The sequence below is a fragment of the Fusarium verticillioides genome, chromosome 8 (assembly GCF_000149555.1).
Source record: "Fusarium verticillioides 7600 chromosome 8, whole genome shotgun sequence".
Taxonomy (NCBI): domain Eukaryota; kingdom Fungi; phylum Ascomycota; class Sordariomycetes; order Hypocreales; family Nectriaceae; genus Fusarium; species Fusarium verticillioides.
The window spans coordinates 712,990-739,265 of record NC_031682.1 but is presented as its reverse complement, the minus strand read 5'-3'; the positions used below and the strand labels follow the sequence as shown (position 1 = coordinate 739,265).

Below are 26,276 nucleotides of genomic sequence, written 5' to 3'. Positions count from 1 at the left end.
CTATTCGTGAACACAAAAGCTACAAAACCTACGCAGGACGATCGGCGCTCTTAGTCGTCAACTGACGAAAGAATAAGGAGGGGCTTTTTGTTCAGTTGTTTTTATGTGACAGCTTCATTTTTGTGTGTGCCTGTGTGGAGCTTATCAAAGTCTCTGGAGCCTGCGGCGTCTGGGCGTCTTACAGGGAATAGCTTGCCAAAATTGAGCAGCCTTGACGATGTAACCATGAGCTTGGAAGTTGAAATTTGGTGCGCTCCATCGGTGATTGTCCACATCGAGACGAGGAGAGGCTCTTTGTTGATGGTGGCAAGGGCAAAAAGCGGGAACATTGAAATTAGAGCAAAACCGGGCCAAGAAAAACTGCCGAAAGTGAAAAAATGGACTGAGTCTAATGACTCAAGTACCGTCCCGGGGAGACGATCAGCCACGGTGAGTCGGGAATTTATTTGTTGTTTTAGGCGCTGGATTCCAGATAAAGTTCCTGGGCCATGTTGCATGATTTGCAGCCGGTGGAATGTGCTGTCTCATCGTTGTGAGGTTAAATGGTGATGCTGACTCTCATGACGAATAAACAAAAAACTTCACCTCAAAAAGACTGGTTGTTTCATCACTACTCAAGACCAAATACCATTTCAGCTTCCTTGTCCTTGTCCGTGTCCGTGCAGTTGATGGCCCTAGGAACAATCCATGTCATCCTAAATTCTGTCCCCCTTGAGCCAGCCTAGGCCAGCTCAGGGCCTTTCCCACAACGGGCAGGCCATGGCGCTCACGACGTCAGAAGCAGTAAATTCTCTTTTTTCCCAAGGCCAGGCCACTGTACCCGAAGGCCATTCGGCCGTCGCTCCCTAGACACACCTTGATCCGGCCGAGGTGTGAGATGGGGGGCGACAATCCCAAAGCTTAACATCTGGAGCATGATTCGCTCATCTTGTTTCTGGCATGTGCCTACGCATCGGAGTCTACCGAGCATTCACCGTCTTGCGCAATTGCTGATGATGGATGATGGATACTCTTGATGAGGCTGGAATTGTTAAGTGTTTTTCTTGCATTGCGGAGAAGCCCTAGAATCGGCACAGCCGGGGTGTGCCCTGGCCAATGCCTGGCAGACTCCAGAGCGTGTAAGCGATGGCGTGCCCACGCGAATGTTACATTGTTGATGTTATATCGAGATGTGAGTGAAGAAATCGGACACATGGGCGTGACAAGAAACAGGCTATATAACGCAGTATTAAGAGAACTGTGATAGAAACAAGATGAGACCCTGCAAAGAAACGTCAACGCAGCAACACAGCCGGGCATTGTGTTGTCAATCAATTCGTTCTCAAGAATGGTCTTGTGACGAATGTGGACAGAGACTTTAGTCCCTGCCAATTATTTCCCTTCCTTTAGCCTGGTCTCATCTGCTATGCTAAAAACAGGGTTCACACAGTAAGAGGCACGGAGTGTTTCATGGTGGAGCATGTGACTCCCAATGAATCAGTTGTTTTTACTTGAAAAAAAAACCACTTTCAGCATGAAGTGGGCGCTATTTACAGAGTACGCTGAAGCTAGTGCCTCGATTCTCTCTGTCATGATCTTTTGTTCATAAAGTTTGAAAGCATCGTCCTGGAGAGTGGCATTAGACATTGACATTCATTTCATCCTCGGCTGCTGATCATCGTCGTCTATGGGCAAGACTCAGCCATTGAGCGCAGTCTAGCGCCTCAAGTTTGGCCATCTCAACCTTGTTCCTGAGTACCTGATCCGCTGGCATTCAATAAGCCAAAATCGACCAGAAACGGAACTTGACTATGGTTGATCCACTTGCAAGAACCCAGATGATCCGATCGTACGTAGCTTTAGCGGTTCAAGCCTCGAGCGATCTATCGCAGATTTCCATCGTCAACGGCTTCAATTATTTCCAGCAAAAAACCTGCATCCCCAACTCAAAACTTCAGCTTTGACGCGCCTTTAGCGCGCACTCCACTAGAATAAGCCGCCCCCCAATTCCGCACTCCAACGGGGGATCCATCTCTCGTGCAGCTCGCAAACCGTCCATTGGCAGTTAGAGATTGGAGCCCTGCTGAGATCATGCAAGCCACTAGGACTACAGTGGACTCTAGCATCCAACAGCGCCAGAAACAGCCGCGTTGGCTTGTTTGTTGGTACAGTGCGAGTCCCTCTCTCCCCGCTATTCCCGTTCCCATCTATCCATCGTCTTTGCGTTCTGCCACTCCATTCCTTATTCTCTATTCCTTTTTGTTTCCTTTTCAATCCAATCCGATCCAAGCCTGGGCTTTGACAGCCAAAAAAATCTCCCACCTCCACCACCTGACTTCAACCAACAAGTCAACCCTACCTTGCCTTGTCTTTTTTCCTTACCTTATCTTACCAACTATCTATCCACTTGACAACATCCCACTGTAAATCATCTCGTAACCGGTCAGCACTACCTCCTTGCAACGCTCATTACTTGCTTTCTGCGGCCCTCCGGCCGATCTTGGCAGGTTTTGCTTTGTTGCATTTTGACGATAGTTCCCCTCTTGTCGTCGCCCTTATCAGTTTGATCATAGCCTTTTGTCGCCCGTGTTTTCTTTTCCCGACCGTTTTCAATTCGAATGCACATGTCGACCACGAACCTTCTTGTCGCAACGGCTCGCCTCCCAACTCTACTACATATTACTCCGAGACCCGATACTTTACCCGTCCCCTCGTGTTAAAATCGGCCGAGACGCCATAACGCTCGAGTCGCTAACTCTCTGCACCAAGCCCTTGTCCCTGAAAGGCTTGTCCCGGCTGCCGGCCCTGTTCCTAAGTGGTTCCTGGGTTCGTCAGACTGTGGCAGCAAGACAAGTCGTTGCGCATGCCTCGCGCTCCAGGTTCGAGTAAGCGACAGCAAGGCGCCGCCAGTCATCGCGATAATCGCCATGAGAATGGGCTTGTAGGTTCTGCCAAGCGTTCCTCCGACAAGAAGGGCTCGGGCCTGCTCGACAGCTCTCTTCGCCGATCTGACCAAGGTACTGCTGGTGCTGCTGGACAGTCGACGCCCGTCAATGGTCACGCCAACAGCCCCTACAAGCAGTGTGTCTATGATGCCTCCATTGACTCCCGTAACGACGACCTCCGCCGTTCCTCTCTTGACGCCGTCTCCGAGATGTCGTCCGACTCGTCCAACGCCAACGGCCTCAGTGGTGTCGAGGCTGGCCACCGCCAGATCGATGTCAATGCCATGAAGAACGCTGATGTCCACCGCGACTCGGGCCCGTTCGACCTCGCAACCACTGTTCTCAAGTCTCTTCCTATGCAGGACACACTCGCTATTCTCATCATTCTTATGCACGTCCCTTCGCTCTCGCTTACCATTATATACACCATCTTCACGTTCCTTACCTTTGTTCCTCCCGTCGCCACCAGTTCGGGAATGAGCATCAACCTTGCCGAAATTTTCGACGGCAATTCGACCATGCCCTCTCTCGTAACTGTCTTGTGTGTTGACTTCTTCTTCCTTCTGATATGGCTCTTTCTGTGGGGTCCAATCCAGGATGCTATCCTGGATTTTGCCAAGCCAGTCATTGCCATTACTCTGGGAGGGGGGACGAGTGCGAGGGACGGAACATCGAGAGGCCTGACGACATGTTTTATGTGGGTGATAGGTCATCACCTACTCAGGGGAACCAAAGCTCATTGGGGTCGTGTGGCTCGACACATACCAGAGCACTGGCGGTTACCCCAAGTTTTTAATAACCCTGTCGACTCTGCTTCTAGCGCATACGATAAGATGTCTGCCTACGGATGGATTCGAAGTGTTCTCGCCATTCATATTTTAACCCAGGGAATTGTGCGATATATCCGAGAATGGTATCTCAGACGCGAAAAGGCCAACGCTTCTGTCGGTGCCAGCGATCCTGAGGCCGGAAAGCCACCAAGTGTGATCAGCGATACGGCTAATGAAGGAGGCTTCGCAACGCCTGATACTGAAGCAGGCTTGAATTCGACATCCACAGTATCTACAAGCAAAAAAAGAAGAAAGCAAAGCACTCAAGTTCGTTTACAGCAACCGCTATGGGCGGCATTGGCGAGCACCAAGATTGTTGTGGTGAAGGAGTACGAGTTATCCCATGCGGCTTCTGAGTCTGCTGGAACCAATGCTACCGACATTCACAATCTTGGTAATGCTCCGTTCAACAACCAACCCAACCAAATTTGGATATCCTACATTGGTAGCGATGAAGTTTGTTTTAACACTAGCCATTTTCCCGAAATCGACGACGACGAGCCGCGTTCAGTTGAATCTTCAGGCGAAGATTCGAGACCAGCCAATACCTCGAAGCCATTCTACGTCAGAGTGAACAACGCTGTTTGGCAGCCCACCCGCATGTTTCCGATCGAGGAGTCCCCAGGAGAATCTCACCAAGGAGTTCGATGGACTGGTGACATCTACGGACTCAGACCTGCTTCCAAGTATGTCTGTGAGTTTGTGGATAGTCAGACTGATGAGGTTCTGTTTTCAACCAGCATCAGAACTGTCCAGGCCACTCAGCGAGAAGCGGATGGCGTTCCGCCTCCCGTTGCTAACGGACAGCGCTCCCTCCACCCGGATTCGCCTTCCCTGACTCTCAGGACATCGATTGCTGCAGTCGAAGCCAAGCTTAGCGAGGAGAGGTCCCGCCTCAAGACTCTACGAAAGGAGTACAAGAACCGCGCCAACGCCCTCAAGAAGGACAACGAGTTGACGGATAATCAACTCTCTTCGGCTGGAAACCATGACGAAAAGTATCGACAAAAGATTCGTCAGCAAGAGACCCAGAAAGCCCAGGCAGAGCGTGATACCCAGCAACTCGCTGATCAGCTCAAGAACTTCGACACTGCACCTGAACTCGCCGAACGTAAAAAGAAGGTCGAGAAACAGTACAGTAGCGAGAAAAAGGTTTTTGAGGCAGCTCAGAAGGCTTTCAAGGAGTTTAAGTCTGGACTGGAGAAGGAGATCAAGGCCAAGGAAGTCGAGAAGTCGAATCTCAACACCCGCCGCAACAAGGTGGCGACTCGAATTGCTAAGGTTGAGAACGAACTTGCCAATATCACCGACGCCAACAACCGCGGTCTGGATGAGGCAGAACGACGAAACCAAGAGCGTTCCATTTGGCAGGGTCATGTCGCTGGTATCGAAGCCAACTACAACGAGCGACTGGCTCATGTTCGTGCGAACAACGCCAACAAGAGTGAGGAGATTCGACACCTGCAAATGCAACTGCAGAGTTTCCACGAGTACATCAACTCGAATGGCATGTCTTACGACATGATGCCTACTCTTGATGCAGGACACTCCCACCTTGGCCCGCCCTTCCAGTCTACGACTTCGAGTACTTGGAACCCCGATCCCACGGCTCCTCCTCACTACCCAACTGGTCTCTGGTCCGCCTCTGACAACGTCCTCCCTTCGGCATCGGCTCCCACTCTCCCGTCCATGTCTCCTTGGCAACCTCCCCCCACTGCACCTCCCTTCGAACCCCGCATGACTCGCTCTCGTGGACGTAGTTCTAGCATGCTCAGCAACGTCAGCGGTTTCACGCAGTCGAGCGGCGAGGAGTACGCGTCGCCGCCCATGGACTCTCACCGGGTTAAGCACATCTGGGCAAGTCGCACCAGGGCCAGCGGTGGCGGTAGCAGCGGCAGCGGCAGCAATGGTGATCCGACGAGCCCCAGGTGAGCGAGCGGTCGAGTTTGGCTGGGCGATGTATGGCTGTGATGGAAGAACAGCGGTTGTTTGGTTCGATTTCGACAGGCTAGACTGTTGGATAGCGCTTGCAGTGAATAAAAGTAGTGCCATTGTTACATGTTTGTCTATTGTGAATGGTGATGTCTTCATGTCTTGTCCCTCTCTCATTCCCAAGCGGGGTTTTCTTCAGCGCAAGTGCGTCCATCGACAGGCTTCGGAACAGACAAAGTTGTCTAGCCCAAGGCTGTTGAATAATAAACTACTGCATTTCACATCACATCATGTTATTCAAGCATTCAATTGTTTCTTCAAAGTCGAAGTGCGCTTGTATTCATTCAGCTACTCGCCAACATTATGTGGTACGTTTAGACTTCTAACTCGCTAAGCTTCCGCTCTGCCTCCTTGCAGTCAACTGTGGACTCAAGCTTAGCAAATCGACCCATCAGATCGGTCACGGTAGAGGTGAGCTGCTTAATAGCAGCATCCTGCTTCTCGACTTGCTCCTTGAGCCTGGCATTCTCCGAGCTTAGCGCCTCATTCGTCTTGCGCATTTCGTCCTATTTGTTATGCAAGTCGCGAAACTGCAGGGTTATAGTATCAGTACCTATTCTCTTGCGAGGCAGTTGTAGGACAAACTTACTTGACCCTTGTTTTGATGCAGTTCGCGAGCCGCTTTGATCTGACTGGTAGAAGACATGTCACCAAGGTTACGAGAAATCTTTTTCAGCTTTCGATCGCAGTCGGAACAGTGTTTGTTAATAGTGTCTTCGAATTTGACGATCATGCCCTCGAAATAGTACTGGGCGTTCCCGATATAGGCGATCATCCCATTGTTCTCTTTGATATCTTCGCGGTGTTCCTTGAGACGTACGTTGATATCTGATATCTGTCGTGTGGTATTGCTTTCGGCAATATTTGTTTCCTGTTCACCACATCCGTCAGCCAAGTGTTCCTAAGCTGAGTATGTCTGCACCTTGATATGCACTTAAATCTCTTGTGCCGCGACCACTGAACCCTGCTTTCCAGTCCCAGAGCAACCCAATTGAGCATCTGGACAGTCCCACGAGATATGCCGGAGCGATACCAAAGCCCAAGACGCAACTTAAAGGCAGTGTGGCTGTACTACCGAGGTAGACTGGTACGAGGTCGCGATCTCCAAAGTCAAAAGTTTGCCCAGGCTGAGCCCGGAGATACCAACCTAATGTTGCGACAGGAACAACGAGCGTACGGCACCCCGATTTCCTTTCCCGAGCCGAACGTGGTATCTTGATGCTTGACTTTAAAGATCTGGAAACGACCCCAGCTACAGTCCAAGCTAGGCTTGGAGATGCTCACATGAGCACCTGAATCCACAGCTGGGGACCCGACATCCAAGGTGGCGGCGACTGAAGACAGACACGGGCACCTGAGCGGTATGTCGGGGAACTTTGATGCTTCTGGCTCGCATGCGGGGAAGAAGGGGCAACAAGAGAAGTGCAGTCAAGGTTGGATGAGAAAAGAAAGCAGACATACCTGAGTGTGATCAACTTCTGGACTGGTCATATCGACATCGGCCTGTGTTGAGTTAGTGAGGTCGTCGTGATAGGTGAGGAGGATCTTGATTAAAGACCTACCGAAGCATGTTCTTGGGTCACGCCATCCTGAGCGTCCTTATCTCGACGATCATCTGGCCCGGGGCCTCGATTGACCATCTTGGCGAACAAGTAGTAAAGAACTACGCAGCGTGATGTAGTGTATGAAGGTCAAGTTGGGTTAAGAAGGAGGAGGACCTGCTCACGGATGAGGGTGAGAGGAGGATGAAGGAGGAAGAAGAGAAGAGAGGGTGAGAGGAGGAGGAAGGAGGAAGAAGAGAACAGAGAGGGGGGGGAGAGAGAAGAGAGAATTTATAGGCCGCGGAGGGGAGGAGTGATTACGAGAAGCGCACGGTGAATCACAGTGACTACATTCTATTGTCCTCTATTCTGCATTCGAGCTGCAGTGCTGATTGGGTAGCAGGTTGTGAGAAAGGTGAATGCGTTTGGCGATGATAGCTGGCAGCCACTGGCAGTGCACGGCAACATTTCCTGACGCCTCGCTCTGACAATCACGTTTGGAACTTCTCCTGATTTCAGTTGCCTTCAGTGAACTCTTCCTCTAATTTATCTTTTCATGCCTCTAGGCAGTTACTGAACTCGCAAGTGGTCATCCAGACTCAAACTCCATCGTCAACATGGCTTGCAATCGACCAAGCGCAAAATCCCGACGCTCGCAGAGGAGAAGAAGAGAAAAACTTCAGAAGGCGTCTGCAAATGAAGGAAAGGAACCAGCTGAGACCACTTCTGAAGCTCTCACTCCAGAGACCTCTTCAGCTACCGCCCAAGCTACCATTGATGCTCCAGCTTCTGGTGAGCATGGCAAGTCATGTGCACCCAAGGTCCGGCGATGTAGGCATCGTCATCTTCCTGTTTGTTCCAACTTTTCTATTCTGTCTAGGTTTATTCACAGAGCTTACATACTGTTAGGATCGTCACTACTACCATCGTGCGGACAAATATGACCGTCGATTTTATGCCTTTGATCGACGCGCCAAAGAACGAATTGATGAATACATCGCAAAGGGGTGCGCTGCCATGGACGCAGATTATCAGCGCCACAATAGGAGTTTGCGTCGTAACGAGGAAAAGTTGGCAAAGAAAGTAGAGCAGATTCAGCACGCGTTCGAGAGAGATGTTAGAGAAACGGACAGAAAGGTCACTGGTCTCAAGCGGAAAGTCCGTGAGATACAGACGGAGAATGAGGATCTCCGGGAAGAGATCGCATATGAACGTCGCCGCACTCGTCGCATGATACTTGAGCTATACGAGTCTTCGGATTCCCAAGAGGCTGGTCATTCAGACTGAACATGCATGGAATAACATTCCTGTTCTTATGAAGATGGTGGGAGATGGTTTAGGGGTGCTTGTCAGAATGCGTGATGGCGCAAGCCGCCATGCATGGCATGGGAGAGCAGAGCAGGCCACGGCAGTTCACAATGTATGGTAGTCAGCATGAGTTAAGAGATGTCTGAGATGTCTCTGGTGCTCTACATTGACTTCAACTCCTATCAGTCTTTCCATGTGATGTAATCGTCCTCCTTGGTTGTGCTGAATGTCGTGAGCTTCGGCCTCCCCATTTCCCCGTCTGGCTTGCAGTACCTTATACAGAAGAGCCTGAAGTCAGGATAAATTGAAAGGCCGTTAATATCCACCCTGTCAGGTTTTATGTAGACCAAGCTGATCTTTCAGTATCTGAGCCGGAATTGTATTTTGATCTATTTCGGTAAATGTCTCGCCTGGTCGAACAATGATGTGTTTGCCAACACAACCACGTATGTGACATTCGTTCAAAGGCCCATTCATCAGAAAACAGAACAGATCGTTAGAGAAGGTGAAAGGTCAACCGAATGACCTGCATCTGAATTTGTGGTATCCGTAGAGTGAGCTATCTGTAGAGTAAAGTAGATGAGTCTTTTCAAAATAGGGGCCACAACTACCCTGAACAACAAGCCACACTCACCTCAGCCACATATGGCGCCACATACCAACTCGGATGTCCCTGGACCCAGGGGACAACAGCTCTCAACACTTCAACTTACAAGGACCTGTGCGGTGCCGTTATGTGGTCAAGGTGACCTTGATTCCCTAGTTATGGTCGCCAGGAGATGACTCCAATATCGTCATGGATTTCGTGAGTATCCCATCATCATCTGCTACTGCAACCATGACACACAACTAATTGCTCTCCGTACAGTGGTCGCGCTTATTGAGCCCTCTCTCGTCTGGGGGCACCCGCAAGGACCTGGGACATGATCCTGCGAAACGACTTCATCGATTCGAAAAGCAATATAGCCTCTTACTCGTGAGGACCAGCGAAACCAGCCCATGCCTGCGACAAGCACTAACCGGAGTAGTCTGCCTGGAGAGCATCATCCAACCTATCTCGAGACAGCGACGCCGCCGAGACCCTCGAAATCCGCCTTCAGGAACTCACCAACATCCTAAGCGACGAGAGCCGAAGGCCGTTACCGCATCCATGTATTCAATACTGCTCGCTCAAGCAAATCTACGTGCCTATTGGAAAGATCGCTACGACTTCGTACAATGAGTGGATCATTAAGGAGGCCGTCCTCTTCTTTGCGACCCTTATCGAGAGCGAGGAGGAGGCGTTTGTTGAGAACCAGACCTTTTCCGCCAGCCTAACGAATCTCCTCGTGCGAATCACTGGCATCAACAGCGTGCGCCTGGGCCTTGATACCGAGTCGCGAGTCGTCGAGCTAGCATTTAACATCACAACCAAGATTCGGCTGGACCCGAGTATTTTACCAGCATGGTTCAAGACACACCGCGGCGTGGCGCTTCAGAACAGGGAGAAGGATGAGAACGCCCGTGATGCGTTCGTTGGACGGACACAGAAGGCCGACTTTCCCTTGTTTTATATCCTCATGGACTATATCCACCATGAGGGCAAGGTGGGAGACTTTGCGCGAACAGGACTGCTGTACATCATCGAAGCTGCGTCGAGTTCAGGGCCGCTGGAACAATGGATTGTTGAAAGTGACCTATCAACTTTGATGGCGACAGGTCTTGGCGCTTTGTACAGCCAGCTCAGTCGCAAACTGGTCGTTGACCATCTTCCTCATAACCTACCTCCTATCCTCGCCTTCTCCGACTACGAGCATCCTACATCCAACTACGAAGTCATCAGCTCATGCTCGCCCGAGTTCCAATCTCACCTTGAAACCTTCTTGTCACACCTATTATTCTGGCAAGACGTCTTGAACCACTGTCGATCTGTAGAGGTCAAGTCGACGCTGCTGGAGCATTTCCAAGTTATTTTCCTACAACAGCTATTGTAAGTCCCCAGCGACTCTCACCCCGAACTATGCTAACAGGTTAGATACCCCTCACTGCTTGAGTCCTCTGATATCGACGGAGGCTCGTCTGTGGCTGTTTTGACTTATCTTCGCCGTATCCTGGAATCACTCGACCACCCTGACATGATCAACCTCATCCTTCACTACCTCCTCGCACTCCCCGATAACATCGCTTCTGCCCGTCCTGGCTCAAGCTCGTCTGCCAGTAAGGCTCGCAAGAGAAAGTCGATGGACCTAGCCACGATGCTGGCAGAAAGGGCGGAACCCGCTGCTACGCCCCTACTCTTTAACCTGGTTGATCTCGTTCTCGCGTGCTTGAGATCGCGGAATCAACAAACAATTCACGTCACCTTACAATTGGTGTCAGCTATTCTCAAGAGACACCACCGATACGCTATCGTCACTCTCCTAAGAACGGATAATGTTCCTATTCAGAATGCCACAAGAACAGTAGGCGCTCAAGAGCAAGAGGTCGAATTTATCATGTCGTTGGCGGAAACAATAGGAGGTGAAGATGACTTTGATGAGGTCTATCAGCTTGTCCTTCGAGATACCATGTCTAGGCTTGAAACACATCCTTGCTCTCTCAAGCTCGTCGCGCCTAGGGCATCTACGAGTAATCAGAGGCTGCCCGACAGTCTTCCCGGAGCGCCCAGAGAAGTTGCAGATCACACCCTCCGACCTGATGACCCTCTTCTCAACTCACTGCTGGATCTCCTGGAGACCTTCTTTGTGAATCAGGTCGAGACGAATTTGTCCGTCACTGAGACACTTGTTGACCTGGCGGTCTGCGGTTTTATGAAGCTCGAAGGATGGTTGACCCGAAGTCCAAGCTCTTATATATACGACGAGGCTGAGGAGACAAGACGTAGGTCTACAGAGGACGAAGATGCGGAGAGTGAACACGATGAAGATTTTGAGGATCTGCCATCCCCAACCCCAGAACAGAAACAGCTACAAGCTATGGAACAATGCCGCCAACGGCCGCAATGGTCTCAGGCATCTTTACCACGTGTTTTCAACGTTCTCAGGAGACTGGAAGAGCAGGTGGCTGCCTACAGAAGGAGTATCCCCCGATTTGACGAGTTGGTACAACAACGGCGTGACGCCTTTAGGACCGCGGATGCAATGTTACACCACGCGGGTCCTACACCCAGGCCGACCCCCATCAGTGAAGATCCTCCCGATCGACCAAGCTTTGAAGAGGTATCGCGCAACGCATCACCCTCCCGACCGTCGGCACTGGAAGGACTAGCGCACCGTCTCTTGTCGGAGTTGGGAACGCCGAGCCGTGCCAGCAGCCCGCGAGGACGCAAAGAGCTGGGTCGTAGCTCTGGAAGTGGCAACGCGACACCTGGAAAGTCTGTGCTTAGTTCCAAGGAAGCGTCTCATAGTAGGGGGCGAGGCACTCCTGGACGTAGCCATTCCCCACCAAGAGCGCTCGAGACTATCGATTCGGCGCAGAAGGCCAGGGAAGAAGTGCTTGCTCGGCAGATGGCCGAATTTGCGGCCATGGACCAGACTATCCTCTCTAAGAAGGTGGGATTGCCAGATGTCAAGGTTGAGCCCATTCCTCTCAAATTTGACAAGAAGCCAATGCCTGAACCTGTAGAGAATGAAGCGACAGCGGAGGAGGAACATGCTGAGCAGGCTCCCTCTGAAGCCGATGATGACCAGTTCGAGGATACTGTGACTGATCTTACTGAGCAATTACCTGTGGAGGCGAAGGATGAGGATGATGCGAAAACGGAGGATACGGAAACTGATCTTTCTGACGCCGAAACAGCACCTGAAATTGCGGAACCGATGGAACCGGTCGAGTCAGAGGTTGAGGGTACCGCATCTGCGGATGCTGAAGAAGGTGAACCAGCCAAGCAAGTGGAAGCCAATGAACTTGAGGTCAAGGACTCGAAAGTCGATGAACCTGAGCCTAGTGAGTCTGAGTTTCACGACCCCGAGACCAAGGAAGACGAACCGGAGGAGCCCAAGATTGCGACACCTCGACGAGAGACTCGAAATATGGATACACCAGAGCCCGAAACTCCTCAACCCAGAGAAGCAAGGGAGAACACAACGACTGTTTCAGTGTCGCACGTCGTCACCAATGTTATCATCCTACAATCATTTCTTTTTGAGCTGGCTGCCCTTATTCAAGTCAGAGCAGGTCTATTTGATGAGGTGCGGTTCGTATAGCGTGGGAATTTGGACGCGAGGTGCATTTGATCGAAAGAACTTTCTTACGAGTCATGAGAGATGGCATGGGCTTTACTTATATTATAGATGGGAGAGGGATTATTCTTATATTATAGATACCATGATCGCAGCTTTGTGTCTGGTCAAACGTGACATTTTGGGGGGGTCGTGGATCGTAACTTCGTGTATTCATGTGAACCCAACGCCGGCTATATGTATATATCTATGCAATGTAATCATTAATTTCATGTCATCGTTTCATCCCATTCTATCCATCGTCTTATCACACCGTCGACGGCTTTGATTCCTTCTCTCGTGGCCTCCACCTCGAACCACTCGCGATGCTCTCTCCCACAAGCATCGCACTTCTCGGCGTCTTTCTTGAGACCCATACCCGCTAGTTCGATGTGAACTAAGCGCTCAACTCTGTGCACATGCTGCGTCATATGTGGAACAACGCCAGAAGACTCCTGTGACCCAGGGAGATAAGGGTAGTATCGCAGAATCTCAACCTCATGACCGCACTGACGCTGCCATTGGTTCAGACGACGCTGAACATTTGCTGCGCGACCGATTTTAAGAAGCATGGTGTTTCTTGACGTTGATGGGTCAGCGGCCGCGAAGCTTGAAACAGCGTTACTAGCACTTCGAGATCGCGGTGCCCGATTAGGTGACGGTGGAGAGAGAAGCGAGCGCGCTGCATCAACCGGAGCGGCTGACGATTGGGATGTAGGTGTGAGCCAGAACATGTATATGAAACCAGGCTCCTCCGAAGCGCCAAAGGGACGAGCTAGTTCGGACATAAGCGCCGAGGCGACCTGGGTGTCTACAGAGTCGGGAATGAAGTCCTTGATCTGGGCTGTCTGCGAGCCAGTGGATTTGCGCGAGCGTCGAGAGTTTTTGGCGGAAGAGTTGTTTTGCAATACGCTGAGTTGTTGTTTTGACGTGCGCTTTGGTGGCACGGAAGCTGATGTCTTCTGGACTGGACGAGGTTGAGGGCGTGAAGGCTGGGACTCCTGGACGTCTTGGAGAGGCACTGAGAAACAACAACACATAAGAGACTGCTTGGGCTGGGGTTTCGGTCTCGGCGCGCTCTGCTTTCGCCCTTCTGTATCCCTCCTATATTTCTTTTTCTCCTGCAAGTCCACCAACCCCAACCTATCCGCAAGCGTATCCAAGCTCGTTCGTCCCTCCAAGATCGGCGTCGAAGTAGCTCTAGGTCCGGGACTCGAATGCGCCGACATATTCGCCTGCTCCCGGTGCTGCCAACAGTAGAGACTCTCATCACGAGGGTCGGGGGTAACAGGTCGTCCGCGCTTATCAGTCTTGGGCGCCGTCTGCTGAACGGCGCGACGGCACGGGCGGCCATTGGAGGTTAAACCACGACATGTTCCGTTTACGGCTTTTGAGTCGGAGCGGTTGAGGTAGGACTCGGGGGTGTTTGCGACAAAGGGCATTGTATTGTTGAAAAGGCGGTGGGTAGGAATAAAGGGAATGTTGACAGGAACAAAGAGAGCCTGTTTGTTGGTTATTTAAACGAGGGAGGGAATTGGGCCGTGAAACAGGGAAGGGAGGACCCTGATCAGGAGTTGGCAAATGAACTGGGGTTTCTTGTTTTTGGACATGTTGGCTTGGCTGAAGTCCAGTCCATGGTTGATATTAGACTATTAGTGGTTGGTGAGCGAGGCTGACAAGACGGTGATGGAGAAGGGAGTGGGTGAGGTTGATGTGGCTGTGCGTGGCTGTGTCGCAGGCGTCAATCGCTCGAATGAGGCAGCCTTTCGTGGCTAAACATTATGATGCGAAAGATGTGGTAGGCATTATCTGACGAATATTCCGCATGATGTTTTGGTAGAAGTGATTTGTTGTTGACGATGATGGTGTTTAGTGTTGTGCTGATAGTGTAACCATCCATGTCAATCAATGCCTTATATCCGTCGTTGAACCCAGGGCCATCAAGGTTGATGCGTTTCGCTTTGAGCGGGAACAAGAAACACTGTGGATTGGCTCACTTTGTTAATCATCCTCATCATCATCACCATTCTGGCGTCTTTTTAATCAGGGTTCCCTTTTTAATTTGGAGTTGGTATCAGAGTCAGGCTATTGTACCTGCGAAGGACGGATGGCGCAGCGTCGGGCAACTTAGTTTTAAGCATGAAATCAAGGAGGGGTTGGCGACATGGCGTTGCGATCTTTCTGGTCAGATTATATAAGAGCATTCTCTCTCATCAAGTCTCCCTGGGGCCTCTTGGAACGGCGAAACTTCGATTTTCGCTTATTGCGTGCGCATTCGCAGCTTGTCGTTCTGTTAAGAGTGTTTCTGTCTATATCAACGCCCCTTCACATCCGCAGCGAGATGCCTGTCCAGATTCACATGGGTATGCTCAAGGCCTTCAGGTTCATTCGATATTTCAATTCGTTTACCGACAGATGGTCATTTGTCTGTCAAATCATGGACCTGCAGCCGCAAGCCAAAGAGGTTCCTCACTACAGCGATGGTGACGGCGATGAAGGACAAGACGTCTCCTCAGGTGCTGCTTGGCTCATGAAATTGAAGCCCACGATGCCTTCAGCAACGATCTTGTCTCCAGAAGCCAGCCGTGAGTACACTGAAACGCGTCTCCCTATGATTCCATCACCGCCAACCTCAAGTGATAATGGTCCTTGAAGCGGCAACTCAACATACTCGCGAGATGTCGGGGTCGTTTGGAGAGAAAACTGGCAGAAGAGTCCACATTCGCTGGCGTTTCTTGTCAAGTCACCACTAGAACTTTCAGATGTTAACCTTGGACCGTTGGAAAGCAGAAATATGAGACTCACTGAATGACAACGTATAAGTCGGAGAAGCCCTTCATACTGCACTCCTCACTTGGAGTGAGTCTTGCGTGCGTTGCTCTTGAGCTCGACGGACTTCCGGGAGTGTGAAACGCGAGATCACCGCAAATGTTGAATAAGATGGAGTTGATGGGAGGATTGAGAGCTGCGAGAGCGCCGCCTCGAGGTCTGTTTGTGAATTCTGGGCCGCACATGGTGATGTCGATGGCTTAGACTCGAGAGCGTAAATGCACAGTTGAAACTTGGTGACGAGCAGATATGAAATGATCAAGATAAAAATATAAAATGGAGAGAACGGTTCATCAAGAAGAAACAAATATAACTATCACATACAAGATATACTCACTACTAGCTGGTAGTCTGAAACTTGCCGTATCTCTCTCATAGTCTCTCACACAAGTCCAAGCCATACCCAAGAACCAATCACCGCATCGCAAGCCCTAGTGTCGTTCCCAATTGGGCAACCTTTATAGGCAACAAGGTTCTGGGGCGTTAGCGAGTATGAGCAAGTTTGCGCAATAATTAGTGCGACTCTCTTGTCCATCAACAACACACCAAAGCAAGCAACCCGGCACCTTGATGAACTCGAGCCCCCGGAATACGTACCAACCAACTAAACTACCGTGGAAGCACGCAACAATAAGATATTATTAATTGTTAGCTCTGACGCAATCGCTCTTCGTCATGCTCTTCTCTAGGATCCCGCTGCTACCCCTCTTCTTCTTTGTCTCAACTTCCTCCTCGTCGCCCTCTGAACCTGACTCTGCTTCCGATCAGAATCAAGCTTACACTGCTCTTCCTGACAACGTTCAGTCTTTCTCCGCAATGTCTGTTGGTACTTACTCTCTTCCGGCGTTGCCGTACGCCTACGATGTGAGGTTCCCCGCCGTGATATCTAGCATGAAAGTACGAGAAAGTTGACCATGACAAAAGGCCCTTGAGCCCAGCATCTCTGCTCAAATCATGGAACTTCACCACAGCAAGCATCACCAAGCTTACGTGACAAACCTCAACGCCGCGTTGAAGAACTACGCAACCGCTACTTCTACCAACGACATCGCCGGCCAGATCGCTCTGCAATCAGCCATCAAGTTCAACGGCGGCGGTCACATCAACCACTCTCTCTTCTGGGAGAATCTCAGCCCTTCTAGCTCTCCTGACGCCAAGCCCGAGAGTGCTCCTACACTCAGCGCTGAGATCTCAAAGACGTGGGGTAGCATTCAGGCGTTCCAGGAGGCGTTCAAGAAGACGCTGCTGGGACTGCAGGGTAGTGGTTGGGGATGGCTTGTTAAGGACACGCATGGTCTTCGTATTGTCACGACGAAGGATCAGGATCCTGTTGTTGGAGGAGAGGTTCCTATTTTTGGTGTTGATATGTGGGAGCATGCCTACTACCTCCAGGTACATTCTACTCCAAACAATTCAAGAAAACGACTAATAGTGTGATAGTATCTTAACGGCAAGGCCGCCTACGTTGACAACATCTGGAACGTCATCAACTGGAAGACTGCCGAGGCTCGATTCACCGGCTCCCGCGAGGACGCCTTCAAAGTCCTCCGCGCCTCCATCTAAGCAAAGAAGATATCACAAAAAGCACAAAGCTATTGTGATCAACATCTTAGCCCGTCAATTTAGCACAAACAATGATTTGAAAAAACACTCAATCTCAAGCTTTCCCCTCAGTATGCAGTGAAACCTTCAAACACCATGGCAACGTGCTCTACTCGTGACACTCAGTCTCGGGTGGCTACCCATGCATCTGACTCGTGCAGCAGGACGTCGTGTATTGTCTATACTGACCGCCAAAGCCCCTTTTCTTGAGCCCGTTGCGTTCTGTGCAATTTCACCAAAGGAATATGCAGCCTCCCGTATGCATGCATGTCTATCCACGCCACATATCTAAAAGTGCACACGCACCAAACGAAAAGCGGTCTGAGGCAGCCTGTCGTGAAATCACTGTGCTACTATGAATGTAAGTTACAATGCCGCTGTATCTCGGTACAAGCTTTTCTTGTGTATTTCCGGATCTGTTTTGTTCAGCTGTAAATATGAAGCTTGTGTCGTGTCTGTGCTACAGCATTCATGCATAGGTGAGCTTCACGATCCCGCACGATCGGAAGTTGAGATCGCTTTACATCAAGAACTTTTGCGGAAAGATGGCAAAGCCTTGTATTATACGTTGTCGCTGGATGTGACAGTGAGACGTTATACTGACTCACCCGCTTCACCCTGCCCAACTCACAAACATAATCCCAAATCTACCCTCCACTTTTGATCTCACGGGAAGCAAAACCGGGCTGAAGCATCGGAGACGGTAACGACTCCCGTCGCCACGGTACGAGACGTTCAGCAAACAAACAAACAAAAACATCCAACACAATGGCATTGCCGGAACCCGAAGTCAGTCCACCAACGGAACGGGTAGAATAATCTCCTAGACGGCTAGACGAAACATACAGCGCGGATAGACACATCTCCTTAATAATAGCATCGCGGTCTTTCCGGTACCACGGCATGGATGCGGCATCAGGGGGGTTGGTTGGTTAGGTAAACTCGTGCGAGGCCTCAATGAGAGGTATAAAGAGTCGAGTTGAAGCAAGACTTTGAGGAGAGAGAATTATCCTCAGAGTGAGACCACTGGAAATCATCTGGCGCTTCTTTTGTCATTCGTTCAACTCATTTGACATATTCTCAATACACTCGCTTCTGGAATCTTCGCTTTTCCGAACAATGTCTTTCCTCGCTCGCCGCACCCTCGTGGTGCTCTGGTACGTGTTGTTTCTTGTTGTTTCTTTCGGCTGGGATAGATGCTGACTATCACAGGGCACTGGCTGTTTGTGCACAGGAGACTGTGACTGTGACAGAGACATCTACCGTCACCAACTGTCCCTCCGCTGGCTTGAGGTTCTATCCTCCTGCTGAAGCTACTGTCACAGAATGTGCTCTCTCCTGCTACACTACCGTCTCTCAGTGTACTTCTACCCAGTATCTTAGCACTTCTTCTGGTATTGAACTTCCGACTGGCTCTTCGGTTATTCTGTCTGAGTCTGAGACTCTCACCAACGTCATCTCCCTCCCTACTGTTTCTATTTTCTCTACAAGCATCTTCGCCAACACTTCTACTTCCTACACCTCCATCCCCGAGACTTCCAGTGTCGTATCCCAGCCGGATGTGTCCATTGGGTCAAGTGCTCTCGCTGAAGGCACTTCATCTGGGTTGAACTCTACCGTAGACGGATACTCAACCAGTACTGTCACTCTGGAGGTGACTTCCGAGATCGTTAGTAACCTGGAGACTATGCCTACTTTTGTCCCGAGTATTGACTCTTCTGCTCTTGCACCTGGCACTACTCAGTTCCCTCAGGGCGAAGAGTCTACAACACTCTCTGAGGGCACGACTGAAAAAATTTCTGAGTCTGCTCCCTCCGATACCGGGTCTGTTGCAACTGAGGGCTTGAGCACCGGGACTTACGTCTCTCAGCAGGGCAGCTCTGCCCTCTCTGAAGACACTGGCGCTTCTACTATCCCTAAAGGAGTCTCTACAGCCACACTCAAGTCGGTTATCACCAGTCAGGTCACACTCACGGAGAGTATCTCGACTGTTTACACTGGCTCAGCTGAGGCCTCCACATCTGAGGAGGTCACTGAGATCATCGACACATCCTCTCAAGCTGGTGGTGGTAGTACTGAGACTGGACAGAGCCCTGGTTCAACTGAGTATGCCAGCTCCGAGGCTACTATTCCAACTGCCGCCTCCACAGCCGCTGGAGTATCTACACTCACAACTGAAGCTGAGATATCCACCACTACGCCATGCACATCAACCAAGCACACTAACATCTACGACAACACCACCATAATCCACAGCACAGCCGATGCCAGCGTTGACTCTTCTGCTTTGGCTGGATCTTTCACATCGGCGTCTTCCCTCGAATCTGAGTACACCTCTGCCACATCCGAGGTGATCGAGCAGACTACAGCTCCTGTTGCTGAGACATCAGAGGGTCAAGCTGGAGTGTCAACTTCCGTATACCTCGAGAGCACAACCGAGACTGCTGTTGGAGTTCAGACCACTCTTCCTACTGAGTTCATCCCCATCGAGTCCACCGCTGCTCAAACAGATTCCGAGATCGTCACTCCCTCTCAACCCATCGAAACACCAGTACCTTCTGCAGAGTCAACCGGCCCTCAGGGCTATGACTTCGGACCTAGCTCCAACGGCGGCTGGCCCTCCGCTTCTTTCGCCCCCAGCGCAGACGCAGCTACTGGTTTTACCACTCTCATTACTACAAGCAAGGTCACCGAGGAGTCGTCTACCACTACTGGTGTAAAGGAGCCCAAGTATGAGCCTCCCGCTTACGAGCCTCCTTCGTACCGCGAGCCAGGTTCTGTTCGTAAGCGATGGGGCTTCTAATGGTGAGGAGATCTAATAGCATTTCATGCTTTCTTCTTTCTTTCTTTTGAATGACTTGATGTCTTTCTACTTATTTGATTGGGTCTTTATTTTTATGGGATACTTACCTTGGTATTGGCATTTGATGGGGGTAGATAATTGATAGAAAATACAACGGGGTTGGTTTACAAGTGTTCCTTGCTGTGAAAGTGTCTGTCCATGCATGGTGCCCTGGACATGATGTTTCATAGGTGGTAGAATTCTCTGTGATCCATTAGAAGTACCCGATATGTCTACAGATGATGAATATCTATCTTACGCCATGCATATTCACGCCAACCCATCCAATTCAAAGATTCCTGTTACCCCTACGCAACCTCCCAATCCATCGGTTCAACCATCCACTCCCACTCATCATCCCCGTGAACCTCTCCCATGCCCATGTGCTCATCATCGTCATCCCAATGCCTCTGCACCGTGTCCTGCATTCTCCCCGCCGCAATCCCGTACCCAACCTCCAACCCTCCCAAGATCTGTCCCACAAGCCACGTCAGATCATACATCTTCAACGGCGGCGTTTCCTTGCCCTCGGTAACATCCTTCCACCGATTCCGAAGCTCTTTCGCCTTACGAAGTGCTTGGTTCACTTCCCCTCTGCCCAGCGCTTCGTGGACCGGGCAATCTGGCATTTCTAGCTCTGTGAGCACGTTCTCGTGATACGTGTGATTTCCCGTTTTGTACAAAGTACCACGCGATACTGATATACCGAAAACCATGAGAAGCAGAACAAGCGCTTGTTCAATCCATGCGTAAAACTCATGGAAGTCAACTTTAAAGTTCCGCTCCGCGTCTGTGACCAAGAACCCGAATTCCTCTGGATTTAACGCGCGGTGGTATGAAGTCTGTAAATCGATGTACTTCCACCGTAAGCGCTGACAAGCCTGTTCGAAGCGGTGGAAAGCCTGTGTTGGGTTTAAGCGCGTAGTTGATGTTGTTATGGAAACTGGGTTTCTTGGAGGGGCTGAGGATGGTGGGGGTCGTGAAGGCTGTGAGGATGCGCGTGCTATGGGCTGTGAAGATGAGCGCGTTGAGGGGGCTGAGTTTACGAGGCGGGAGCGGCCGTTTATGGCCCAGATTGAGTCTTGAAGACCTGTTGGTGTTTTGGACATGTCGGATATCGTTATTGAAGAGGTTATGGTGATTTGTGAGGGTGAGGAATAGTCATGAGCGTTGGTGTCGATGAGTCCGAGATGCCACGTGAGTGAACAAAGCGTAAGGTAGATGAGCATAGAAGTGCACAATTAGAGCTTTCAATTGTTCACCAAGCCTCAATACAAGGCCTCGTTATCTCATACTCTCAGACGGTGGAGGGCTACTCTCTCACTCATTCCGTGAAGCCGAATGTCACAATGAAGCAAGGCACTAGCCCGTGAATTCCACAACCAACTCAATGCTTGCTTTTCAGGCACGAGCTAGAATGAGAAGCTCTTAGTTAGCTCTATAAGTAAATCGCTGTGGTGAATAAAGGAATGAGATCATGAAATAAACCTGAAAGTGCAAGATGAAAGAGAACAACGCTCAACTCAATCCGTGGTTGATAGCATGGGATTCGTAGCTTCTGATTGGCTAATCTATCGGCGGTTAACGGTTGGCTGCACCAACAAACGCCCTGAAACACCAAGAAATTATCACCAACAGTAGTATACTTCTCATTGGCAATATCACTTACAATGTTAGCACGAACACGAAAGATACTTCTTGTTGCCAGTCATCATAGATCCCTGTCGTAACCATATCTGTATTGATATATACAATCTCCACGTATCGACACAGCTAGCTCAACCAGCTTCCACTACCAATCCCATGTCCAGAAATCAATCAATAGCCTTGCTCGCCTAACAAACACATCATAAGCTGGCCTTGAACCAGTGTCAGTAGGCCAGGCGACAGCACTCAATCATATATGCACCCCAACTCCCTGCTCTGGATGCTCTGTTCCAGACGCTATCCTGATGACCCAACTCAAAAGCAACAAAAAATAAACACAACTCCATTATTGACGCTCGACCTCCCTGTTCGTGATCGATAGTGGCCCTGCCTATGTAGAATCGCGAACCTTCTTGGTAGCTTTGGCTGTACCAATATGAGTGTTGTGCACCTACTCCTGTTAGCGTTGCTTTGACAAGATCTTGATAGATGAGACATACCTTTGTTGCAAATCGAAGACTCGTCAATGTTTCCTTCAGATGCTGCTCAAGAGGCGACACCATGACAAACATCAGCGTCTTGCTGTTGCCGCCCAAACTGTACTGTAGCAAGTGTGTCAACTTGGAGTTGCGGTATGGAATGTGTCCTGAACCTCGACCAAGGGCCTCAATAACATCACCAAGACAGCTGAGACTCTTGTTGATGTTTTGAGTCTCCTTCATACGGTCGCCCTCGGCCTGCGAGTGTTTGAGACGCTCGGAACCAGCCAAGTCGACTAGGTTAAGCGTACCCTCGCAGCGCTCCCCTGTAGCAGAGTTCTCTCCGATCAACTTCAGGATGAAGATGCTGTGAGAACGAGATGAACGCTCGTTGGCTTTGGTGGCAGCCACTGATCGGTTATTCTGCGCCTCTTCAAGCATCGTCTCCACACTTGACGGGCTGTCGAGACGGACTGACGTGCAGTTTGTGATGGTTGTCTGCTTGCGAGCTTCGTCATGTCGAATCTCGAGCCTCTTCGCCGATCGCTCATTTGGCGTCAACAAATCGTTGAGCTCCTCGTTGTACACCTCAACGAATGAGCCCTCCATTGTGTACTCCCAAGACTTCTCCTTGAGCTTGGTGATGGTGTCGTAGATCATGTGGGTGGCACGAGGGATCATACCATCGTTTGAAGACATGGTGTGTGTCTTTCCAGACCCAGTTTGACCATAACAGAAGATACAAACATTGTATCCATCAAGAGCGCTCTGAACAAGCTGGGAGATTTCGCCAAAGATCTCCTGGTTCTGAGTGCCAGGAACGAAGACGCGATCAAACTCGAACGGGTAGTTCTTTCGTGTGATCTGTCCCAAACTGCTCTTCTCCTCAGGACCAGCCAGAACGATTTCCGCAGATGTCTTGTCATCAGGGAACAACATCTTGGCCTCCTCGCCCTCACCATTGCCAAGTGCAGGTCGCACACGACACATGACTCGGATGTTGCCCTTGAGCTCCTGATACTTGTTGAACAGCACTCGGCGTTCTGTCTCCTCCTTGATGAGTTTGTGCTGGGCCTCTTCTGCAATGCGCAGAGCTTCTTGGAGACGCGCTTCCATGCTAGCAAACGAGTCGGATTGTGCCTTACTGTCAGATTCCAGAAATTCGACGTGCGATTTTAGTGAGTTGATCTTGGCCTCGAGGGTTGTGTTAGCTGCTGAAAGCTCGGCGATGTTCGTCTGTAGGCTGTTCTTCAGGGTACGTTCTCGCTCGAGGTCTCCTCGAAGGCCTTCCACTTGAGAGTTGACTTCTTGAAGTTCCCGATCCTTCTTCTGGATGGCCATTCCCATGTCTTGGTGCTCATTGCCCATCCGGAGTCGTAGTTCCTGGATTTCGCGGTCCTTCTTCTGCCGCTCTTCGGCTAGCTCTTGATGGTACATTCTAGTCAGGCTTTCGATCTTTTGCTCGTGGTCTTTCGTCTCTTGCTCTTTCAGTCGGTCCAGTTCCCTTCGAAGCTCGTCGACTGCTGTTCGATGTTGCCTTGACATATCGTCGATCCTTTCTCGGTGCTTTCGTTCCAGGTCATCCACTTGTCGTTGGTATTCCCACTTCTGTTTCTCCATCTCATGTCGAATCTGGCGTCCCTCTTCTCTTGCTGCGTCAAGATCGGACTTGAGTGCGTCGTTCCTCAGGTCAAGTTTCTCTCTGTCACCCTCCAACTCTTGCACTGTGGTCTTGGTTAGTAGCTGGACATCCCAACCCACGATACTACCTACCTCGCTTCTTGGCAAGTTCAAGAGCATCGTCTTGTCCCTTTCGTTCGCTCAGTGTAGTATTCACCATCTCCTTGAGCTCTTTGAATTGAGACTCCATATCAACTACTCGGCCATCGACGTCCCAGGCTACATATGATGTCAGATTAGAATCTTTGTTCAAAAACGACTTGCTAGGAGAGGTGTTCTTGACGGGGGATGTGAATTGTTTGATCGGCGATAAAGATAAAGACTCTTCGAACTCATGGAGCTTCCTCTTGATTCTCTCAGTGGTCGGCGGCTTCAGAGGGACTGCCTAAGGCCGCTCTGACGAAGTCTGTCGGGAGGTTGAAGCTGACATGTTGTTCTGGTCATCTCTACCACGGCGCTTGCATGTGATATTAGAAATATGTGAGTTGGTTGAAGAATGTGAAGACTGTCGTGTTAGTGGTCGGGAAATCGCTTGACTTCCAGAAGGGGCTTCGTCATCAAGACTCATTTCAAGGAATCTTGAAGTCAGAGAACTATCTCTAATCGTTGGTAATGTTGCAAAAGACTGTGAGTTTCTGATCTTGTTGTAGGGAAGTGTGGTGATAGGTTGAGATGTATGTTGCGAGAGTGTCGTCGTACCATTGTTGGTTGGGGCTTCGTATCGGTCTTCTTCGCGGAGAGCATGGGCCGTACGCGGCCGAGGCGCTTGACTCTTGGATCGGGCATGGCCAGGACGTCCGTTGACGCCATTGACGCCGTTCACTCCATTGACTCGTGATGTGGCTGTCGGGGCACCGTTTCGTGCGGCCTGGTTTCTGCTAAAGACATTTGAAGATGCGCCGTATCGTGACTGGGTGGCCGAGGGTTGCTTGAGCTGGGGAGAATTAGCAGCTGTCATGCGATCATGATAACCCAGCAGAAGCAAGCCCTCTGATAGCGAGGGTACCAGAGATCTTGACTTACCCCAGAGGACATTCCAGCCAGGCTCTGAGGCCTCATATTTGATCTGATACCAGCCGCGGCGGGAACATGTGAGGCTGGCTTTGGAGGATATTCGAGGGCGCGATCAGAAAGAGGTTTGCGCTTCGGGTCAGATTGCGATGCTGTATCGTGTCAGAGAGAACGACCACAGGCGCTCGTTATGCGTACCTGGCTGAGGAATCTCTCGCTTCAGATTCTTCAGAGCCGACAACGAACTTGCCGTCGATGCAATGCGGGCATTATGTTGCGATTCGCTCCATTCCGTGAGCCCAGCCCCTCCAGCCCCTATTGACATCGACATCGACGGTGCCGGCAGTCGACTAATCTTGGAGCTCCTAAATGTCTGAACTCAAGAATCATCAGCTTCTGAAACATGAGGGTCCCAAGTAAACAACGTACCGGATTCTCCTCCATGGTGAAAACAATGCGCCCAAACACAGGGACCAAGATATGGAAAACAAGGAGCAGTGAAGCACCCGTATGAACGGCGGTAGCAGGAGGCGTTGCGAATATGCGAAGGATAAAAAAGAGTAGCGTAGAAAGCAAAATGGTATCGGTACACGCTTGGTCTCTAGCTCATGGGGAGCTACGTGATATTATGGTTGGTTTCGTGAAGAGCCTGATGCGGGATAGCTCGGTTGGAGATTGACGGTTCGAAGCGTTTAGTTGTTTATGTAAACAGGTTGCCGGGGCAATGGGTCCGAGTCGCATCTGAAGATACCCCACCAGCCAATGAGCCGTATTGCAACACCAGTGGTAAGTTAGGAGTGCTTTACAAAATGCTACCCTTCTAAAGAATGTTGTTGATGAATTATCAATACCTAGTCTTGTGAAGCTACCTCTGCTTCTTTTCGCAGTGGCCGTAGCATTCTGGCACATACATCATGTTGCAGACAATGGCAAAACGTCTGCAACGCGTCGCGCCAGGGCCTGAGTTTATTTAATTGTGTTCAGTGCCGATGGCTTTACCTCAGAAACAATTGGATACACTGGCACTTTCAAATATACCTTGAGCTCAGACCTGGATAAACGAACAGAGACGCCTTGGCATTGAGACAGATCCAGTGTAATGGTTCAGTATACCAAGCTCTTGGTCTTGGAATAAAGCTCAGAAGCATATGTGTTAATAGGGAGAGCAATAGACTCTCAATGGAACTACTTCCAAAGATGTCCGTACAGATAGGTCAATCACGATTGTAATTGGCAGGGACTCTTGACATTCATTCTCTACAGTTAGCATGTACCTAGGTAGTTTTCAGATCATGGAAGATGTGACGGATGAGCCAAGAATATCGGGCTCCGAACTTGTCGGAGCTTTGAAGGCTGCTGCCAAGTCATCACTCCACCATGAACTCAAGCTTC

General features: G+C 50.3%; 11 protein-coding genes across 12 annotated transcripts; 5 read left to right on the top strand and 6 right to left on the bottom strand.

The window, feature by feature from the left end:
• The first annotated feature begins 1,980 nt into the window (after window positions 1-1,980).
• FVEG_07504 (hypothetical protein) lies at window positions 1,981-5,813 on the top strand. The gene has a single exon (XM_018896153.1). It carries the CDS (start codon window positions 2,843-2,845, stop codon window positions 5,684-5,686), a length of 2,844 nt encoding a protein of 947 aa, XP_018753571.1. The 5' UTR covers window positions 1,981-2,842; the 3' UTR covers window positions 5,687-5,813.
• A 247-nt stretch (window positions 5,814-6,060) lies between these two features.
• On the bottom strand, window positions 6,061-6,246 carry FVEG_07505 (hypothetical protein; the record flags this gene model as incomplete). Its single annotated transcript, XM_018896154.1, has 1 exon — window positions 6,061-6,246. The coding sequence occupies one exon, from the start codon at window positions 6,244-6,246 to the stop codon at window positions 6,061-6,063; it is 186 nt and encodes a 61-aa protein (XP_018753572.1).
• A 6-nt stretch (window positions 6,247-6,252) lies between these two features.
• FVEG_16131 (hypothetical protein) lies at window positions 6,253-7,386 on the bottom strand (the record flags this gene model as incomplete). Its single annotated transcript, XM_018905367.1, has 4 exons — window positions 6,253-6,276; window positions 6,336-6,617; window positions 7,208-7,249; window positions 7,309-7,386. The coding sequence occupies 4 exons, from the start codon at window positions 7,384-7,386 to the stop codon at window positions 6,253-6,255; spliced, it is 426 nt and encodes a 141-aa protein (XP_018753573.1).
• Window positions 7,387-7,904: 518 nt separating this feature from the next.
• Window positions 7,905-8,574, top strand: FVEG_07506 (hypothetical protein; the record flags this gene model as incomplete). Its single annotated transcript, XM_018896155.1, has 2 exons — window positions 7,905-8,138; window positions 8,197-8,574. 2 exons carry the CDS (start codon window positions 7,905-7,907, stop codon window positions 8,572-8,574), a joined length of 612 nt encoding a protein of 203 aa, XP_018753574.1.
• A 721-nt stretch (window positions 8,575-9,295) lies between these two features.
• FVEG_07507 (hypothetical protein) lies at window positions 9,296-13,047 on the top strand. 2 transcript variants are annotated; one of them, XM_018896156.1, is made up of 4 exons: window positions 9,296-9,400; window positions 9,464-9,571; window positions 9,624-10,564; window positions 10,610-13,047. In XM_018896156.1, the coding sequence occupies exons 1-4, from the start codon at window positions 9,392-9,394 to the stop codon at window positions 12,777-12,779; spliced, it is 3,228 nt and encodes a 1,075-aa protein (XP_018753575.1). In that variant the 5' UTR covers window positions 9,296-9,391; the 3' UTR covers window positions 12,780-13,047. The 2 variants fall into 2 exon arrangements, with proteins under 2 accessions (XP_018753575.1, XP_018753576.1); XM_018896157.1 differs by having other exon boundaries at window positions 9,464-10,564.
• On the bottom strand, window positions 13,025-14,236 carry FVEG_07508 (hypothetical protein; the record flags this gene model as incomplete). Its single annotated transcript, XM_018896158.1, has 1 exon — window positions 13,025-14,236. One exon carries the CDS (start codon window positions 14,234-14,236, stop codon window positions 13,025-13,027), a length of 1,212 nt encoding a protein of 403 aa, XP_018753577.1.
• Window positions 14,237-15,266: 1,030 nt separating this feature from the next.
• FVEG_07509 (hypothetical protein) lies at window positions 15,267-15,808 on the bottom strand (the record flags this gene model as incomplete). Its single annotated transcript, XM_018896159.1, has 2 exons — window positions 15,267-15,549; window positions 15,600-15,808. The coding sequence occupies 2 exons, from the start codon at window positions 15,806-15,808 to the stop codon at window positions 15,267-15,269; spliced, it is 492 nt and encodes a 163-aa protein (XP_018753578.1).
• Window positions 15,809-16,439: 631 nt separating this feature from the next.
• Window positions 16,440-17,186, top strand: FVEG_07510 (superoxide dismutase [Mn], mitochondrial; the record flags this gene model as incomplete). The annotated part of the gene is made up of 3 exons (XM_018896160.1): window positions 16,440-16,487; window positions 16,548-17,015; window positions 17,064-17,186. The coding sequence occupies 3 exons, from the start codon at window positions 16,440-16,442 to the stop codon at window positions 17,184-17,186; spliced, it is 639 nt and encodes a 212-aa protein (XP_018753579.1).
• Window positions 17,187-18,344: 1,158 nt separating this feature from the next.
• On the top strand, window positions 18,345-20,028 carry FVEG_07511 (hypothetical protein; the record flags this gene model as incomplete). The annotated part of the gene is made up of 2 exons (XM_018896161.1): window positions 18,345-18,382; window positions 18,438-20,028. 2 exons carry the CDS (start codon window positions 18,345-18,347, stop codon window positions 20,026-20,028), a joined length of 1,629 nt encoding a protein of 542 aa, XP_018753580.1.
• A 221-nt stretch (window positions 20,029-20,249) lies between these two features.
• On the bottom strand, window positions 20,250-21,549 carry FVEG_07512 (hypothetical protein). Its single transcript, XM_018896162.1, has one exon. It carries the CDS (start codon window positions 21,294-21,296, stop codon window positions 20,376-20,378), a length of 921 nt encoding a protein of 306 aa, XP_018753581.1. The 5' UTR covers window positions 21,297-21,549; the 3' UTR covers window positions 20,250-20,375.
• A 193-nt stretch (window positions 21,550-21,742) lies between these two features.
• FVEG_07513 (kinesin family member C1) lies at window positions 21,743-25,534 on the bottom strand. The gene is made up of 7 exons (XM_018896163.1): window positions 25,314-25,534; window positions 25,083-25,257; window positions 24,897-25,036; window positions 24,573-24,807; window positions 23,967-24,092; window positions 22,215-23,917; window positions 21,743-22,165 (listed from the first exon to the last, which is right to left on the bottom strand). Exons 1-7 carry the CDS (start codon window positions 25,326-25,328, stop codon window positions 22,106-22,108), a joined length of 2,454 nt encoding a protein of 817 aa, XP_018753582.1. The 5' UTR covers window positions 25,329-25,534; the 3' UTR covers window positions 21,743-22,105.
• Window positions 25,535-26,276: the final 742 nt, after the last annotated feature.

Coding starts and splice junctions, on each gene's coding strand:
- FVEG_07504 (XM_018896153.1), top strand. CDS start 2,843: ATGCCTCGCGCTCCAGGTTCGAGTAAGCGACAGCAAGGCGCCGCCAGT.
- FVEG_07507 (XM_018896156.1), top strand. Junction 9,572..9,623: donor AGCAATATAGCCTCTTACTC/GTGAGGACCAGC, acceptor TAACCGGAGTAG/TCTGCCTGGAGAGCATCATC. Junction 10,565..10,609: donor ATTTTCCTACAACAGCTATT/GTAAGTCCCCAG, acceptor CTAACAGGTTAG/ATACCCCTCACTGCTTGAGT.
- FVEG_07512 (XM_018896162.1), bottom strand. CDS start 21,296: ATGCTCATCTACCTTACGCTTTGTTCACTCACGTGGCATCTCGGACTC.
- FVEG_07513 (XM_018896163.1), bottom strand. Junction 25,037..25,082: donor GCGAGAGATTCCTCAGCCAG/GTACGCATAACG, acceptor GACACGATACAG/CATCGCAATCTGACCCGAAG. Junction 23,918..23,966: donor TGAACTTGCCAAGAAGCGAG/GTAGGTAGTATC, acceptor CCAAGACCACAG/TGCAAGAGTTGGAGGGTGAC.